The sequence below is a fragment of the Ziziphus jujuba genome, chromosome 1, assembly GCF_031755915.1.
Source record: "Ziziphus jujuba cultivar Dongzao chromosome 1, ASM3175591v1".
NCBI classification, from domain to species: Eukaryota; Viridiplantae; Streptophyta; class Magnoliopsida; order Rosales; family Rhamnaceae; genus Ziziphus; species Ziziphus jujuba.
Window position 1 is genome coordinate 42,060,113 of NC_083379.1, and position 19,480 is coordinate 42,079,592.

The 19,480-nt window shown below is 32.1% G+C and overlaps 3 protein-coding genes across 4 annotated transcripts; 1 reads left to right on the forward strand and 2 right to left on the reverse strand.

Annotated features, from left to right (window-relative positions):
- Positions 1–1,376: 1,376 nt before the first annotated feature.
- On the reverse strand, positions 1,377–3,450 carry LOC107403560 (uncharacterized). Its single transcript, XM_016010466.4, has one exon. The coding sequence runs from the start codon at positions 2,640–2,642 to the stop codon at positions 1,587–1,589; it is 1,056 nt and encodes a 351-aa protein (XP_015865952.3). The 5' UTR covers positions 2,643–3,450; the 3' UTR covers positions 1,377–1,586.
- A 3,867-nt stretch (positions 3,451–7,317) lies between these two features.
- LOC107403591 (PHD finger protein ALFIN-LIKE 4) lies at positions 7,318–11,402 on the forward strand. 2 transcript variants are annotated; one of them, XM_016010504.4, is made up of 5 exons: positions 7,318–7,557; positions 9,098–9,130; positions 9,808–10,036; positions 10,457–10,589; positions 10,900–11,402. In XM_016010504.4, the coding sequence occupies exons 1-5, from the start codon at positions 7,449–7,451 to the stop codon at positions 11,167–11,169; spliced, it is 774 nt and encodes a 257-aa protein (XP_015865990.1). In that variant the 5' UTR covers positions 7,318–7,448; the 3' UTR covers positions 11,170–11,402. The 2 variants fall into 2 exon arrangements, with proteins under 2 accessions (XP_015865990.1, XP_015865998.1); XM_016010512.4 differs by having other exon boundaries at positions 7,320–7,557; positions 10,903–11,402.
- Positions 11,403–15,713: 4,311 nt separating this feature from the next.
- Positions 15,714–17,998, reverse strand: LOC107403414 (uncharacterized). The gene is made up of 2 exons (XM_060813845.1): positions 17,312–17,998; positions 15,714–17,009 (listed from the first exon to the last, which is right to left on the reverse strand). Exons 1-2 carry the CDS (start codon positions 17,900–17,902, stop codon positions 16,143–16,145), a joined length of 1,458 nt encoding a protein of 485 aa, XP_060669828.1. The 5' UTR covers positions 17,903–17,998; the 3' UTR covers positions 15,714–16,142.
- Positions 17,999–19,480: the final 1,482 nt, after the last annotated feature.

A 19,480-nucleotide genomic window follows, 5' to 3' on the forward strand; every position in this document is an offset into this window, starting at 1 on the left:
CACCACATGTCTAGATCTCTTTCTCTCCCAGTGTTTGGTTTCCAAGAAAACGCAGTGGAACAACTTGAAAAGAAATTTGTAGTTGAAAGTAGTGGGTTTATGCTTTTGTATTGCTGCAGATGGACGTCAAAGTCGTCGGCCTTAGCAAATTTCCAAATGTCAGCTGCACATAATTTTTGTTTGTTTGTAGAGGAGGAATTTGCATTGTTTTTCGGATTTGCCCCTCCTTCCTAAGATCGACTTAGCTGGACCAGTCACTCTCTGTCCGCATCTTCAAAACCAGACCAGATGCCTTAAGCTACGATTTTTACTAGCAACTGTTTTTAATCATTTTATCTTATAATTATTTTTTTTATTTGTGGGTAAGGCATAAAAAATTATTTTTCGGTATATTACAATGTATATTTTCAATTTTTTTTAAATTATAATAAAATATCATTAGAAAATTATAAAAATATAAATACAAAAACATTTGATTATAATAAATTTTTTTTTATAGATATACAGTATAATATATTCCTTATTTATTTACAAGCATCATAAACAAAAAAAAAAAAAAAATTATGAAATTGGTTTGGTTTACTAATTTTTAAATTATAAAACGAACCATCGATTCAATCCAATTCCAAGCTAAACTTAAAAAGTGTTTTTCTCACCTTTGCTATAATACCTTTGTGTTTTTGAAAATTATAAAAACACCCGTCATATTTTCACTTTTTTACCAATTCAATTCCTTATGCAATATTATATTTAATATAGTATTAATGGAATTCAACAATTTAAATTTCATTTAATTATATTTCTAATTTTGCTAATAATTATATTTATAATTTTTACGTTTTCATTATGATTTTGTTTTTAAATATAAATCCAATGTAATTAAAACAAAAAAAAGGGTGACAATGAAAATTTTTCTTTTTTTAATCATTAGTTTAGAACTTACAAGATACTCAAGATAGTGGGTTCCACCACATTCATAAATTAACAGGTAAAGGTGGCCCCCGCTATTTCATTAAAACTTATCCACAAAAAAGCTACACTCCACACGCAGACAAAAAACTACCTGAAATTCTCCCTCACCATTTAGCATGTGACCGTACATGTAAAAACACAGACAAAAACGAAAAAGCATTGGTGTCCACCACTACTCCGCTGTGCTCCAAACCACCGTACCGAAATCAGTAACCACAAAAATTATTCCAATTCTTCATTTATTACTCCTTCCCAATACTTTAACTTCGATCATGCTCTTTAATTTCTTGCGTCAAAAGGAATATTGAAGATTGTCAAAGTTTGGTCATTAGCATATGATTATGGAAGAAAAATTCAATATATTTTGGGATAACAGTGAAATAGCATCTAATCAGGTATTGGTGTGGACAGAAAAGCTATTCTTTTAGACTTTTACATTTAGGATAGAAACCCTTAAATTGGCTTACATTGATCAACCATGCAGTCATGTTAAGAGACCATTTCATAGAAAATAACAGGATTTAGATAAGAGATGAAAGATTTATCAGAAAAAACAAAAAAAAAATTCCCCATTTTGCATTTTGCATTTTTTTTTTCCTTGATAATTGGTATCTCTAATTCTTCATCGTTTCAAACCCACTTTGATTCTTTGTCGAAAGCCGTTTCAGAAACTCATAGGTAGTGATCATGGTAGTCGCAGACATTGACATTGAAGCCCACCGAGGTCCAAGACCTCTGTAACAAGCCATCCATCCACCTTCCCTAACCAAATTCCTCACCGTCTGTCCAATGGTAGGTCCACGGCGGCCATTCTCATCTCCATCCAAAACTTGCAATCTTGTTTTGATTGTATCAAGAGGCATTGTAATCAAAGCAGAAACCCCACCAGCCATTGCTGCACTGACACCTTGAACTGCCACAACCGTTCTCGAATCTGGCCTAAACGTGTAAACTCCATTGTCGTTGCTCTCATCATCCTTCTTACAAATATGAAATCCAATTCCACCCCAGACAAGTCGTTGAGCAACAGAGTATGAAGCCCACCAAACAGCATTTGATGGGGCATATGTCAAAATGGATATTCCAAACCCTCTATACAAACCCCTAGGCCCATCTGTGCGAAGAATTTTCCTGAACGCATCGATCCCGTTAACATATTTACAATTCGATGCACTGGGAAGTTTGGAATTCCTACCACCTTGAACCATCAATCTCTGACTAACAACGTCGATCGGAGTCCAAACGAGCTGAGCCGCCATTGCAGCACTCAGCCCAGCAGCAGCATTGGAAATGGCAGCTGCAGTTGGCTCCGGAAACCCTAACCTAACCGTGGCGGTCCCTATATTGCTCTTGGTAATCTCGAGAGCCGCCATGTAAAGAGCTCGAGCAGGGATTGTACCCATCAAAGAGGTTCCGAATCCTCTGTACAGAGCTCGAAAGCCCTCGAGCCTAACGATTGAGAAAGCGGCTCTGATGCAAGAGACTTGGGATTGAGCCACTTGTTGCCTGGTCTTCAACAACACCACAGGGTAAAGAACCGCCGACACACCTGAAAACAGCGCCGCGCCGAGGAAGAAGAACTTGGATTTGTCGAGCATTTGCCAATCGATTTCGGCCGGGATATGAATCTCCTGTGCCGATGAGTCTTCCTCGGCCGCACTCAAATTCATTTTCGCCACCTTCTCCCCCACAAAAACCAAAAAAAAAAAAAAAAAAAAAAAAAAAATTCCCGAGAAAATAAAAGAATTAAAATCAAACACCTAAATTTGATAAACCCTAATCTCCTCCGAAATTCCTCATCACTTAATCCCAACCACCTCCTCTACCTGTACATACTCTTTCACAAAAACCGAAAATACAAAATCCTTAACTTTGCGGACTGTACAATTACCCCCAAAAAAAAATAAAAAAATAAAAAAATAAAATAAAACAAAGAAAAAGGACCTGAAATGATACAAAGATTCGTTAAATCCAACAAATATATCTGAGCATAACCGCTTCAGATAAACGAATTAAGGAGATTTTTTTTCCTCCTGTGAAACCAGGTTTTGGATCGCGCATGAACCATAACGGATCGATCTAATATCTTTCATTACGAAAACGAAATCAACCAAACAGCCTTACCGGAAAAGTAAGCATGGTGGCCGTCTGCAGCCGGAGACCATCACCGGAAAGTTCAGATCTCGCCGGTTAAAAAATATAATTCTGCCGTAGCACAAATACATAGAGAGAGAGAGAGAGAGAGAGAGAGAGAGAGAGAGTGTGTTATTTACAGTTCAGGAATTTTAAAAACTTTGAGCTTCTCTTCTAACTGCAGTGTGAGAGAGAGAGAGAGAGAGAGAGAGAGAGAGTTAAGGGCATGCATGGATGGGAGAAGTGGGCTACCGGAGATTGAAGGTTTATTTAGGCAAAGAAAAGGATATGAGAGAAATGGGAGGGATTACAGTGAACGAGATAAGCACCGACACGTGACGGTTTGTTGATTAGGCTGTTTAAGAACCTTTCGTTGTTTGTTTTATATTTGGGTTTCAAGGACCCGGATGTTGGTCCGACCCACGTTTTGTGACGTGTCAACCCTATCCATTTCCATTTTTTGTGTTTCTCTGCGGAAGATCTCATTATCCCATGAACCTGTTGAACAAATAATTTGTTGCCACGTTACCTGACTCTCTTTTTCGTTTTCCATCTTGACCGTCGGATCAGTATAAATAAGAAATTATTTTTTTACAACTGTTTTCCTTTGTCTTTAAATTTTTTTTTTTGTTTTTTTGGCCCTCTTGTCGGTAAGATTTTGGTTAAACGATTTTAATAATGAATGATTTTATAAAAGGTTTAGAAGTTAAAACATATGGTATAACTTGAGATAGAAGGCGTCCACATTCAATTCTTTTCAATAAATTAAAGTCCTTTTTTGTTATTAAATTCAACTTCATATAAATTAACACAATTTTTTAATACTAATATTTGATCCTACCATATTTGGTTGTTGCCTAAAATGAGAAAAATAATAACATGTGGGACAGTTGCATGGACTCTACCAATATACAAACATTAAATCTTCAAGTAGCTAGCTTATCCCTAAATGATTTAGGGGGTAACAGACTGTTTCTATTTGTAATAACTATGACAAACAACATAAATTCCATATGACAAATAACATGAATTCCATTATTAAACCTGTAAAAATTCCACTTTAACGATAACAGAATTCGTTTAAAAGGATAAAGTCCATAGGTTGAAATTGAAATTCCATTAACCTTGTGATAGATTATCCATTTGATCACAAAAAAGTACGTTCACGAATTATACATGCACATGTATATGTATAAGTGCAAATACATAAGTGTATGTATGTGCAATTTTTTATCCCATACGGGTGAGAAGAATAGAGCGAAGAGAAGTCAGAGACTTTTCGTAGTGACTTAATTACAAATCAAGTAATTATTCTACTTGAAGACAAAAAATAGCTCCCAAACGAAGTGAGAGATATTTTAGAGCCGAAGATCAACACACCCATGCACACAATCCTTTATTTTATTTTAGGCATTATGCAAAACTAAACTTAACAACATTTATTAAGGAAAATTGCATGATTAGACCAGGTTGATAGTAAAATAATAGTTCAAGTGGATAATATGAGTGGTTTTGTAGTTTGGAGAGAAAAGTGTAAGAAGTAAGATAGCTGAGGGGTTTTGTAATTTGGTCCATTTAATGTATTGACCTAAACTAAATGAGACTAAATTATTTTAAGTATAGTTCAATTTAATTGAGTTTAACTTTAAATTGCCTGTATTATGTTGAAATAGTCTAATTTAATCTAATCTCATTCAACAAGTAGATTCAAATTTATTTAGATTTTATTATTTGATTATGCTGATTTGTAAACTTAAAATATTTTCATCTCAAAATTAATTGCATTTGTTTGTTATTTTCAAGTTGTGTTATTTATAGCCAAATACATAATAATTTGGTGAATACATTGATAGTAAATTCATTATTCATTTACTATTATCTGCTTTGTATTGAGATAAATATATATACATATATATATATATATATATATATGGGTTGATTTTATTAAAAAGTAATAAAACCATATCAAACATATAATTTAACAAATTATTAATGAAAATTAAAGAAAAAAATGAGATAAGCATACAGTAAAACATTTAAAGCATGAGAGAACTGTCCCCATGCGGGGCCAATGATCCATCATTGGTAAGCATCAGTATGATCAGAAGCTTTTACCTGTAACTACCAGAAAAATTTTGGTTTTGGATAATGTGGACCAGAAATAGAGGACCAGTCGATATGTGCATTTTTGTAGCTTCTCATCTTGTTTAAAAAGTTGGATTGAGCCGCTTCTAATTCTTGGGCCTTTGCCTTTATTAATTTTAATATAATAATGATTCGTTTTGACTTTTCCCAACCACCTCTAAAGCTCATCCATGAAAAACGAAAAAAAATTATAATATAATAATGATTCATTTTGACTGTTCAAAACCACCTCTAAAGCTTATTAAATGAACCTTTTTTCTTTTCTTTTTTTTTTTTTTAAGCTGAACTGAAAACTCTGTATTTGCTTGAAATTAATTAGCAAGTGGAATTTAGACTTTTGGAGCTGCTCAATTTTAGTTCTCATACCTTTCCTTTTTGCATCTGTTGGCCTTTGATACAATTCAACACCGGTAAACATTGTAGGTCCCAATAATTTGAGTGAGATTGTTATGGTACAAAAGTAGATATGGTCCCGTATTCCCTGTTCACTGTAATTGTTGTGTTCTTCATTTCTCTCGTTTATGTTAGTCAAATTAGGTGTTAAAATAAGAGAATGAAAATCTTTAACAATAAACAATAACATTAAAATAGTAAATAATCTATAATTTACATGGATTTTTACCAAGATGAACCCCCCCCCCCCCCCTTTTTTTTTTTTTTTTCATGTACTGAAAATGTTGGGATTGAATTTGGAATTAGTGTACGAAGAAGTATTAGTTTTTTCACTAGTTTTTCTTTAAATTGACTGCACATCACTGTGCAATTCTTAAGAGTAGAAAGTGTATGGCAAACCTTAAAGCTGAGAACAATGGGATTTGCATAAAATTTTAGACGATCAGAGGAACTATGGGACATAAGAAGCCTCAAATATAATGACTCAAAGAGGTGGTGTCTTTTGGTAGTGACTGAAAAGTGTAAGAAAGAAGGGATGGAGGAGTTTACGAAAAGTAAAACTAGCATGGTTGAATTCTTTATTTTAGTGTTTGATATTTTGGAATGGATTGGCTTTTTGTGGGCAAATTAAGTTGGGGCTGAGTCGCTTTTAATTTGCTAATCCGAAAGTAAAACACTATCTCTCTTTAGGGACAGGTCAACGACTTCACACCCCCAATGAACCATTAAACATACAACATTTGCCATTTTTAAATTTTTTTTTTTTTAATCAGAGAAATAAATTTCCATGTACAAATCCAAACTCACTAATTCGATACTAAAAACAACAGTGTAAATTTACAACTTAAAAGTCATAACCCCATAATAATTTTCAATATGCTAAATAATAATAAATTAACATTTATTATTACTTTTTTAAAAGCAACAATTATTCTATGCACACAAAATGCCTAGTTATAATTAACGAATTTAAGTCGATTAATATATCCTTCGTATCTTACATCTATAGCCATACTTAAAAAAGTCATCTTGTAATGATAAAAAAATTAAACGCCTAGATACATGGAATAATATAAAGTATTTGATGACTTTTTTGCAAATGCTTCAAATTCTAAAATTGGGTTGACATTTTTCGCCCACCATATTATCAATTAAACCAAAGTGTGGGGTCCGTGACACCTTCTTGATGACCATTTACCATCCTTAATTCCTAATTAATTTGTTAATCATGAAGAATTACCTTTTTCTTTTGAAATTATAAACTTGCTGTTGCTATTTTTTTTTAATTAAAGATAAACTATAAAATTCAATTTTTCCACGGCAGGAATAATGTTTAGAATATTTGTTATATATATATATTTGGAGTTTTTATTGAAATAAAATAAACTTTTAATTTGATCAAAGTTTGAGTTTCTCTATATGGTAAAAAAAAAAAAAAAAATCCTCTTAAAATTTTAATTTATTTTTAACGTTAATTAATTAATTTATAAAATAGAAAATAATTTTACCCTGATTCTCGGACTCTTCACCGTTTTCTCAAATATAGTTAAACCCGTCGAATAGACCCAGATTCAGATCCGCCAATTCTAAAAGAATGCGCCTAAGTTGACAGGAATACCCTCGAGAATCCGTAAGTTACCCTCCTCGTCCTCGCACACCAAAAAACCCCCCAACAGAAAAATTTTGGAGTCGCTTCCCTTCAATAATTTATAAGCTTTTTGTGAACTTCTCTGTCTCCAATTCTTTTGACTTGGACTTGGGTTTCTTCTTAGAGAGACAGTGACGCAGAGAGAGAGAGAGTGCGAATGGAGGGAGTTGGAGGAGGAGGGGCGCACTATAATCCTCGCACTGTTGAAGAAGTTTTCAGGGATTTCAAAGGCCGTAGAGCAGGAATGATCAAGGCCCTCACTACAGGTCTCTCTATTCTTTTCTTTTTCTGTTTTTCCGTTTTTGTTTTTCCTTTACTCGTTTGGTTTCTCAGAAAAATATAATACAGAATGAAAAATCCTTGGAGATTTGTCAAATTATTGGTTCACGTTTTTTGGGTTTTTTGAAAATTGTTTTGGTTTCTCTTTTTCTTTTTTTCCTTTTGCTTTTTATGTCTTTCCGTTTTGTTCCTTGTGCAGTTTTTTGAATTGGACGTTTCGCGTTGGTTTTTTTGTTCCTTTTTTTTTTTTTTTTTTTTTTTTCCCCCACTGCATCTTTGCTCATTTAGCTTTGTTGTTTGGTTTCCGAGAAAACCCATAAAGGGAAACAGCAGAAGGTTCGTGAATTTTGTGTTTAATTTTGTCTTCTGCTTGGAAATGTGCTATGTTTCTCGTAGGCATGTTATTTTCGCAGTTAATGAAGCGGTAGTTTGTTAAAAGATTTTATTTTTAAAATTTTTTGGTTTTAACTTGGTTTGGCTCAATTAGCTTCTGTCTTTGATTTCCGAGAAAACCAGCGAAGTGAAAACATCATAGTATTGGCAACTTTGGCGTTTTATTCTGTTCTTGGTTTGGAATAATGTACTTGGGTTTCTTCATCGTTTACATATTTCTAGTCTGAAATTGGTTGATATTTAGAGAAGAAGGTATTTGAATGCGGAGTTTTGCATTACCCTTAGGGTTTTGGCTTCCCAAGTTCCAACTGTTTTTTTAGCTTCTGAAATAGCCGTTTTTTCTTCTCTGTTACAACTTCTTCACAAAAGTGCTTCATGGATTCTGTTATTTTCGATGTTCTCCCTACTTGTTTTGTAGTCTCTGTTTCTGGTTTCCAAGACAACAAAGAAAACAAAAGCATGTAAGAAAATTCGTGCTTACGCGTTTAAATTCTTCTATGATGGAAAAACTTGCCTTGTGTTTGCTATTCTTTTATCTATACGTTTTTCGAGTCATCAAGGAAATTGTGCCGCTCAGCTAAAAGGATTTTAGCCACTATTTGGCTTCCAGAGATTTTCCCGCTTTTGTTGAGAACAAAAATATTTAATGTGCTTGGTTTTGATTAAAGGTGAGTGACTCAACTATAGCAGGGAAGATATTTAGATACAAATTAATGGAGGATTTTTGTCATGTTTTTTATTAAATAAAATAAATATTGGACAATTTGAGTTCAATTCCTTTGTTGTGCTTGTACTCTTATTAGCAAGAAAAGAATGCGTAAATGCTTTACTTTCTTTATTATATTTTATATGATTCAGATTGTATTTCAATCTAAAGAAGCTTGAATGATAGAAAATGAAAATGCAGAACATTTGATTCCTTTGGTACTAGATTGATTTAGATTAGTAAAGGTTCACAAATGGTGGAAATTCGTAATTTGCAAATATTGGTTTCCTGACCTATTCTTTGTATTATTGGGTAATATATGTTTTACTTTTTATTGCTTTTAGAAATTGGGTTGGAGCTTTAGTTGTTTAGGGTTTTATTTTTTGAAAATTTTAGTTTGATAGTGACTTATGCTTTTGTTGCTGCAGATGTTGAAGAATTCTATCAACAATGTGATCCTGGTAAGTTTTTAAGATAAGTGCTCAAGTGCTCATATGCTATTACTTTATTTTTCAATTTGCTTCTGCATGGTTGAGATATTGTCTTGGTAGAAAATTCATTTGCTAATAAATCCTTCTGTTCTTGAGCTCTTTCGAAATGGGTACTTTTTACAGGAAGTGGCCATCTGTAGACTTTAGAGAGGTGAAGATGTAAAGAATCTTACAACATGTTGACTCTGGGATTTGATTTGATTTTGTTTGTGGATGTAGTTATGCCTGAAAGCTGAGAGTTCTCAGTCATTTGTTGATGTGCCTTTCTAAGTCTAAAATAAGGATTTTATGAAGTGAAGATGATAATGTTTTTGATTGTTAGTTGTGTTGGTTCTGATATTCCTTTTATATTGTACAATGTTCATGTTGCTCTTGTTTTACCCCTTTATCAAGTATATGGTTAATGATTTTGATATGGTTTTCTTTAACCATTACTGATTTCATATTTCTGCATTTAAACATTCTTATTTGGCTGAAGGCATTTTAAAAATGCTGCTTGGCATATTGTTTTTTGATTGATTAAATTTTGATTGATAACTGAGTTCTCTAGTAGGAGCTCTAGATATGTACTCTGTGCCTTTACCTCCCATTCATGGATATTCTTTTGTAATATGTTTTACTCTTTATGAGTTGTTTTGAACTTGTAGAGAAGGAGAATCTTTGCTTGTATGGATTCCCTAGTGAGCAATGGGAAGTCAACTTACCTGCTGAAGAGGTGCCTCCTGAGCTGCCTGAGCCTGCACTAGGTATTAATTTTGCAAGAGATGGCATGCAAGAAAAGGACTGGTTGTCTTTAGTAGCTGTACATAGTGATGCGTGGCTACTTTCTGTTGCCTTTTATTTTGGTGCAAGATTTGGATTTGATAAGGCTGACAGGTAATCTGGAGATTTCTCATGCTTACCATTGAGATTCTGCCTCTAAATCTAATTGGTCTTGAATTGGTGGTTGGTTTTGTTAAATTTATGTGCATTTAGTTTTGGCTAATGGACTATAACTTTTTATTTACTTTGTAAAAGGATATTGTTATGTTAAACAATTGAAACTATTCAGTAGTTATTTGAGGTTCTCTTTTTCACTTTTTGATTTTAGCAATGTCTTGAACCGCATTGAAACCAAATTAGTAGCCGCTACCAATGTATATCTATTGTTTTGGTGTCTAGAAATTAGCACCTCCAACATTTAATTCTTATCTTCTAAAGCTGTGGTTCCATATCTTCTTTGATGTATTGTTTAAGTTATTGTTGCATTTCTTTTCTATCAGGTGCCTTTTCAATGTCTTGCTGTTTGTTATGCAGGAAAAGGCTGTTTAATATGATAAATGAACTTCCAACAATATTTGAAGTTGTGACGGGTACCGCAAAGAAACAGGTGAAGGAAAAGTCATCAGTAAATCATGGTAGCAACAAATCCAAGTCCAACACCAAAGTGGTAAAAAGCACTTCTCTCATACTTATTCTTTCTGTTTTATAGAAAGTAGACTAGATATTTGAATCTGGCAATTGCGTTGCTGTGCTCAAGAATGGTTTACTATTATAGCTGTCTTTTTCACTTGATGGTTTGTTCATATAACTTGCAACTGTATATCCATTTTGGCTTGCAGTTGTAATGTTTAATGGAATATATAGATGTCCTAGAGGATTTACTACTGTCAATCAACATTGCAATATTTGTCTGTACACGGGCATAAAGATTCCCACTATTGGGTATGTCATTATAACTGTGTTTTTTGGTTAAAAAGCAGCGAGGGTCGGAATCGCAAGGAAAACAATCAAAAGCACTGCCGCAGAAGGATGAAGAAGAGGGCTTGGATGAAGAAGAAGACGATGAGCACGGGGAAACCTTGTGTGGGGCATGTGGCGAAAATTATGCATCTGATGAATTCTGGATTTGCTGTGACATATGTGAGAAGTGGTTCCATGGGAAGTGTGTGAAGATAACTCCTGCAAGAGCTGAGCATATTAAGCAGTACAAGTGCCCATCATGCAGCAATAAGAGAAGTCGCCCTTGATATTTCCAAGTAATCTAATGGGACTGTAGTTGTACTCTCTGCCGGGTGAAATTTGCTAACTGCTTTGCCAATTAGTTTATGTTTCTTAGTTTATAGTTTGTGCAAACATGTGAATGGTGTCCTTTGTTGTGGGGAATCCCATTTTTAGGTGTAAAACTATTTATTTGTAGTTTGGTACATGCGTAGTTCCTCTTATATTTTAATGGGCATATGCCAAAAATTCTGCCTGTGTATCTGTCACAGCGTACGACTACATTTGTCCCTTGGGCCTTTCTAAAGAATCTGTTTTGCAGCGGCTTTGTTTTGGACTTGGCATTTGGGTTGGGCTGAAAATTTTCTTTCGTATGTTGTATGTGCACACACCCACTAAATGGGATCGTGTTGGTTTCTGATAAACCGGGGGAAATCTTGGCTTGGAAGACTTGAAATCCCAAGGCTATTTTAATTACCGTCATAGACCCATGCAGAGAATTACTAGTAGCTTGGGAGAAGATGATAACTAGACAGAATATACATTTAACTCAAAATTTCGCCCGGAAAATTTGGATGTCTGTTATACGTGTTTTCTTCCTCGCTAATTTTTATGATGTGTTTCTCCTCTTTCTATGGTTGCTTTTGTTCCAATTGTTCTATAAAATAATTTTGAATGTGTATTTATCAACTCATTTATTACTTTCTTCTTTTTTGTTTAAAATCTGTTTATTATATTCCGTTCTATGTTGAATATATTAAACAATTTTTTTTTTCCATCATATATATATATATATAGATTCTCAAAATTAATATGATGAAATAGTCATCATATATAACTAGAAATTAAATTAATACTCTGATATGATGTACACTTTTGACTTTATTAATCTAAGAAGCTATATATATATATGTATATATATATATATATATATACTAGCATTGCACAGAATGTTTAATCATAATAAATGATTTTGAAAATAATCTCTAATAATTAATTTTATTTGAATAATAAATGATTTTGAAAATAATCTCTAATAATTAATTTTATTTGAATTTAATGATGATATGTGGAAAATTTTTTTATTGATTAATTTATTAATATATATGTGTATATATATAAGCTTTGATGTTATTACATATTATGTATACATTTACATATAAAATTTTAAATTATATTATATAAATTATTTGTTAGAACAAATAATTTAAAATAATTTGAAATAACAAATTAAAAATAAACAGAAATAAATAATAATAATAATAATAATATTATTATTATTATTATTATTATTATTATGTAATGGAAAAAAAAATGTTCATATATTAAAATCATTTTATCATTATTAATTTTTAATTTATCATCAAAGCTTGGATCGTTTTAAAATTTTAGAAATTGAACTTTGAACATCTATTGTATTTTGTTAATATTGACATGGTTGATAAAATTAACTTGATTGAATATTTTTGGAAACTTATTTAAAAGTTTTATTGTTACTAAATATATTTGGATCTTAATGTTTTTTAATTTATATCGTACAAGTTTGTTAAGAACTAAATGTTTGAGTTTTATATATAATACTATTCAACTATGAAATTTAAATTTAAAAATGTTTACCTATATAATTTTTTATATATATATAATTCAAATTTAAATTCAAATATATTTTTTAATTCCTTGCAATAATTAATTCTTCTATATTAGATCCTGATAATATAAATCTTATTACTATTATTATTATTATTATTATTATTTGTCCTATAAATAGATTATTTATTTATGGTTACATTTATTTTAAGAAGATTAAATAAAAAGATCAATTTTATTATTGAAATTTATATATTATGATATTAAAATTCCATTTATTATATATTCATGTATGTATATATATTAGTATAAAGAATCTAATTATTAATTACCGTATATAACATCTTATATAGAATCTAATTATTAATTACCATATATAACATTTTTTTTATTTTATAATAAAATAAATATCAACAAAAATATTTAATATATAGATTATAAATCTTTTTTTAATATATATATATTTTTAATATTTTTTATTTTGACTATTTTTCTTTTTAAGTAATTAATTTCTCTATATTAAATCCTTATAATATAATTTAATTATTATTATTATTATTATTAATAATAATAATGTTCTTTTAATCAAATGTCATATATAATATTATAATAATAAAAATATATATTTTTAGATACAACCAATAAAATGATATATCAAATAAAATAAAATTAAAATATCTATTTTGAATATAATACCATGTCTTAAAAAGAACATCTCAAATTTATTATTTTACAAATAATAATATTATATTTTTTTTCTAATTATATACTTTAACAATTTTGTCCTAATAAAAATATATATTTTTGAATAAAATTAATTAAAGATAAAAAATTTCATATTCTTAAATACCTGCTCTATTTGATACTAATTAATATTTTGAAAAGATCATAAATAATAAAGAAATGGGAGTTAGATTTTTATTGATAATTTTGAAAGAAATTTAAAAAAATGTTAGGATGATATATGATATATATATATATATATATATATATTTTAACTGATTATTCAGCTTTGATATATTATACAAATATATTTATATACACATAGGACGTATATAGCTGTGACTGCCTTGTGATCTATCCGATTAATTAATTATTTATTATAAGCATACATTCTCCTTTATTCCATATATGAATTTGTGGGAATATTCAGATCATCAAACGTGTGCAGGAGTAGTAATTGTAGTAGTGGTAGTGGTAGTGTGACGTCCGTGGTGATCGATTGACAGGATTTGATGAGCTTGAGTCCCACAAAGGCAATCCAATGCACCAGACACAATTTGAGCTCGAGTCCCAACTTCTTCAAAGCCAAGCCAAGGCAAAATGAGTGGAACAGAACGACGATTCCAACCAAAGCTAACCAACTGTAAGTTACTTTATAGACAAGCTGTATCCAATATTCATTGACACTCCAACTGTCCACCCAGAACACTCCTTGCATAAAGGTTATAGCCTTAAACGCCACAGCGCTATAAATAGCTAAAATCAAAATCATCATACAAGGCCAATACTTGACAGGGAATCCGGCAATAAGCAAAAACAATTGTGTTGGCGGATGCAATGAAAGCGGTCGCATCGAAAGCCAGAAATAATGTATGTATACCCGTATTCATTGGAAGCGGCTAACACTGGGGTTCCAGCGAGACAATTATCTTCACTTGGCCTGCAATCAAATCCACGACCAAGTTCTGTGGTGTTTGTATTTTGTTGCCAGACACCACCAGGCAGGTTAAGTGGAAGATTGGAATGTCATAGTTGCCATCATACATGCCACTGTCATCAGTGCTCCACTTGTTTCTTTTATCCATTGATTGCGAAAGACGTTTTTCATGTATCTGATGCATTTGCTTCACCAATGTCTGCTACTTATAATTGAAAATGCTTCTGATTACTTGGAAGATTTCTTATCATTAATTATCGATGATCATGATGGTGGTGGTGGTGATGCAATTTTTTTCTCTTTGGAGCCCTGTAGTACTTATTCCTGAAGAATATTTTGGATTTTAATGATTTTCAAGTCTTTTGGAATGTGCCCTATCATTTCAAAGGCTCCAAGACCGCTTTTGTTTATTGTACTACCTGCTTCCCTTATTATTTCAGGTAACGAGACCAGGAATTGTATAGTCTCTGCTTGCCATCGAGTTGACACCGTTTAATTAGGCTTGTTGTGTTCACTAACTTACGATTCATAGCTTTCTAGTTTTAACGAAAGCCAATAATCAGTGGTGACAAACAATAATTTTTATTTTTATTTTTACCATTTTCTCTTTCTACCCATAGCTAAATCCCCTCAAAATATCTTTCTTATTTTTGTCCCTTGGTCTTTTCTAATTTTCTCATGCATGCACAAGCTTGCTTTGGACTTGGCATTTACGTGAGGACTGAAAATTTTTCTTTTGTATATTTTTTGGACTTGACATTTAGGTTTTTTTGTTTTGTTTGTTTTAAATTTTCTTTTGTTTAGAGTTTAGGTTGAAGCCTTGTTTCACATAATTTCGAATTATTGTTTCTGATTTTTAAAGCTCTTTCTGAAACTGTATGGATAATTTTCCAAACCATAATTTTTAAATATAGACACCTCTCCACACGTGATGAAGTACTTTATAAACTCTACTTCTACATCTAACTATAGGTGGAGAGATGTTAAAATTAGCAGTGTGTATATAGTATTCTTATATATATATATATGTGTGTGTGTGTGTGTGTGTGTGTGTGTGCTTTGTGCTACTTGACTTAGGCTATTGTCTATTAGATAGTTGCTTTTCCACTCCTACCATGGATGTTTAAAGTGTTTAATGCTTACGGAGTCATTAGAAGTAATGGAATTGCCTTTGTTGGAGCTAGCTGTCGGAGAATCGAAGTTGATGCTCTGATACTAATTGAAGTAGGAAGTAAAAACGGAATAGCACTTGAATTTCTAAAATTCAGGTTAGGGAAGAAGAAACCAACTCTCAACTTGTCCAATTCATGGAAAACAGAAGCTCATAGAGCTTACAAGCAAAACTGGCAGAAAATTCAACATTGACTTAAGCTTGGGGACAACAAGCTTTTATACAAACTTTTGAAAGACAAAAGGAACCATTTCGAACAACGGTTATTGACTCAGTTGCACAAGTGGCAAGACTCGACCAATTAGAAAGAAAATAAACAACATGGATGTGTCACATGGCATGATAAACGGTAACAATTATACACGCAACTATAGTCCTTGTTTACCAAGCATTCGAAACGATCACTAACAAAACAAATTAATCAAAATAAAGAAAAGACACATGGCCCAATGACATTCAAACTTGTCCAACAGTAACTTATTAAACCCTAAACCCCCCTAAACTGAAGAAGAATCTCGACCAAATCTTGAGTTGCAGAGGAAATTCTTTGTGCTTGTAGGCTTTTGTTCAATGATGTTGCCTCATCATTTACATACTTGGGGTCGAAATTTCTTCACAATCCATCCAACTAATCGAAGTGAATGAACAAGTACGATGAGGGTAATTAATCCAATCCATATATGAAAGGATTTAGGAAGCATATGCAGCACGGTTTTTATATAATAAGGGGGTGTCACCAGGGCCAAACCTTTAAGGAAAGTGAGTCCCAAGTATGTCAAAGTGGTGCACATGGCTATTGTCAAAAGTAGCATACAAATCTCATTCTTTAGAGGGATTCCGCTGATGACTAAAAAGATTACAATAAGTGATGAAAGGAATGAGGTGCTGTTATATAATAGAAAATAACCATAGTTGTATTCAGTGCTATACGCTAACACTGAGGTTCCTGCATAACATATATTGCCTATATCATCATAGTTTTCGCGGCTGCGACAATCAAATCCTTCAATGGTGGCATTTATGTTTTGCTGCCACACGCCGCCTGGGGGGTTGATTGCTGTTTGGAATGTCATCGTTGCAATCACTGTAGCCACCACCATGATTGATCCGCGAGCATCTTCCAGCCAATCGCCTTTGTATTGTATCAAGTAACCAATAATCCATTTGAGCAACCAGTGGCTTGCTTTTGCTAGTTTTGTTGATTTCTTAGGAAACACGCCATCATGATGACCAACAGTAGATACTAGTACTGGTGGCGGGAGACTAATATTGCCTTGGTTATTGCTTTGTTCTCTGAGTCCTATATGATGATCCATAAGGATAGTTTGGATTTTGAGGCTTCTAAAGTCTTTCGGAAAGTGCTGAAGCATGTTGAAGGCTTTCAAACCGCTATTGTTCAAGGTGTCTACTCCAGCTTTTACTCCAGGTATAGAAACCAAGTATGTTATAGTCTGCGGCACGTACTTGCAACATTTTATGATCCAAATATGTGATAAACTAAGGCTTAAAATAAATCAACAGCAAGTTGTTAGTAACTAGCTACTTAATTAATTTCATGATCGAAATTAAAGAAAGGCCTGATATGTAAGTCTATGTAAATATACTAATTCTCTTGGCCAAATACTTAAATTGAATTTTAATAAGAAAGAAAAAAGCAAAATGAACAATTTCGTATTTCTTTTCAAGTATTCACGATGTTTTTATATATATATATATATATATATATAAGGTAAATATAAATATATATTCATACCTCAATTTGCTTTAGCATCACAGCTAGATGCAAAATGGTATTCCCGCCGTTCAGATCTTTCATGTTGTGGAACTCCCGGTTCTCATAACCAACCGATTCCACAAGCAATTTCAGAGCCTCCAAATGGTTATATTGAACACACAAGTGTAGAACTGTTTCTCCTTCGTCAAGCTTCTCAAAAACATACTCAGGCTGTGCGTTAATAAGGAGTTTAATGGTGTCGACACGCCCTCTCATGGCTGCGTAATGAAGGGGTATTCGCTCCTCTTGATCTCTAAGCAAGCATAGAGACTTGGACTCATTTTCTTGCAACAATACTTGGACTATCTCAGCGTGACCTGCAGCTGAAGCCAAGTGAAGAGGGGAGCGTTTGAGAGAGTCCAATTCGAGAACAAGTTTGGGGGCTTGGAAGTTATAAGAAAGAAGTGCTTTACAGAAATCAAGGTGGCCTAGCAGAGCTGCTATGTGCAGGGGAGTTTCAGAGAATTTGGTCAATGAAATCTTCGAAAGAATTAAAGGGTCGTCGTGGATCAGTGAATTTAAAGCGGATACAGATCCTTCCATTGATGCCTCATAAAGCCTTGTTTCCATCAAATACAAATGTTAACAAAGAGTTGCGAATGCCGAAGGAACGTTGAAGAGAATAAAACGAGAGAGGAAGAAGAAAGACAATTTTCTTTGAATTTGTACATCCATCAACTATTTGTTTATTTATTTTAATTAGAGTTAGAACAATATTTGTTTTAATTTGAGTTAGAACAATATTCTAATCTAAAACAAATTACTAATTATATAGTCTATTTTATCATTGCACATAAGTCACATATTCTCTTTAAAAAATGAAAAATAGTTTGGGTGATCGGCACGTTGGAATCCATGTTACTGCTATTCTATTAGCTTGTGGAGTTGGCTTTCCTATGCAAGACTATAGTTTTAAAAAAGTTAAAAAGTAATTTGAATCTTATCAAGTGATAATTGATATATAAATGGATTGATTTAACTGATTAACTACTTGCATTTACAATTCAAATATTATAAACGAGTGACGAAATTATTGTAAAATAATAAAAAAAAATAATTGACACGCAAATAGGAATAGTCATCGATGATGACAGATTTCCTCTTTCCTGAATTTAATGACTTAGCACCTATTGACTCTTTATTTTGGTTAATTATAAAATTAATATTTTGCTATTATTGTTGTGGTAATTGAGTCAAAATCAATTTATTAATTAGTTTCTATCCGGTCCAGTCCTTTTTTTTCTTCCTGGTTTTTTGTTTTTTTTTGGCCGAAACGTCCCAGTTCTTTCCTTTCTTCCTATATATTATTGCACCAGTACTAACATTCGTCATCTCTTGCATTTCTTTTATGAAATATAATTTTTTTTTATTAATGTATATTTTATAAATTTAATGATGTCTAACCAGTGGACACTACTGAATTTGATTGGTCTATCGTTTGAAAAAAAATATAATTAATTTGCAGTGCGACTTTAGGTTATTGAAATTACTTAAAAAATTGTTTATTATTCTACGTTCTATTAATCTTATTTGTTGCTCTGGTTTCCATGAAAAATAGGAAAAAATATATCCATTTTTTTTTAAATAAAAAATGTATGGATCTAAGCAAGCTTCAAGTTCATTGTTTAACTCTTTTATAATTTGGTTAATTATAAAATTAATAGTTTTGAAATTATATATGGTAGTTAACTTAGTCAATCTTAGTATAGTAATTAGTATCTAAGCGATAGTTTGAAATAATTGATGGTAGTTGACTTGGTCAATCGATCAGTTTCTCTCCAGTTTCTTCCTTTCTTCCTATTATATATGTTATCGTCAATTTATTCTTGCTACATGTTTAATGGAAATTTGGAAATTTACGGTGCATCATTGGTGAGCAAGAACCAATCCATACCGTTGAAACAGTGAAAACGGAGCCAATTGGTTGCGATTGATTGGTTTTTACTGCATTAATTGATTTAATTTAATTATAAATTTTAAAAAATTGAATGGTTAGGTTCCGATTGCGAGCTAAAAAGGTTTCTCCACCAAATCCAATTCAAACCAAACTAAACGATCAATTAATATTTTAAAAATATTTGATAATATATTTTTATATTGATATTTTGTAATATTGATATTTTATTTTTTCAATAATAAGACTTTTAT

Coding starts and splice junctions, on each gene's coding strand:
- LOC107403560 (XM_016010466.4), bottom strand. CDS start 2,642: ATGAATTTGAGTGCGGCCGAGGAAGACTCATCGGCACAGGAGATTCAT.
- LOC107403591 (XM_016010504.4), top strand. CDS start 7,449: ATGGAGGGAGTTGGAGGAGGAGGGGCGCACTATAATCCTCGCACTGTT. Junction 10,037..10,456: donor GGATTTGATAAGGCTGACAG/GTAATCTGGAGA, acceptor TTTGTTATGCAG/GAAAAGGCTGTTTAATATGA. Junction 10,590..10,899: donor CCAAGTCCAACACCAAAGTG/GTAAAAAGCACT, acceptor TTGGTTAAAAAG/CAGCGAGGGTCGGAATCGCA.
- LOC107403414 (XM_060813845.1), bottom strand. CDS start 17,902: ATGGAAACAAGGCTTTATGAGGCATCAATGGAAGGATCTGTATCCGCT. Junction 17,010..17,311: donor TGATGCTAAAGCAAATTGAG/GTATGAATATAT, acceptor TACGTGCCGCAG/ACTATAACATACTTGGTTTC.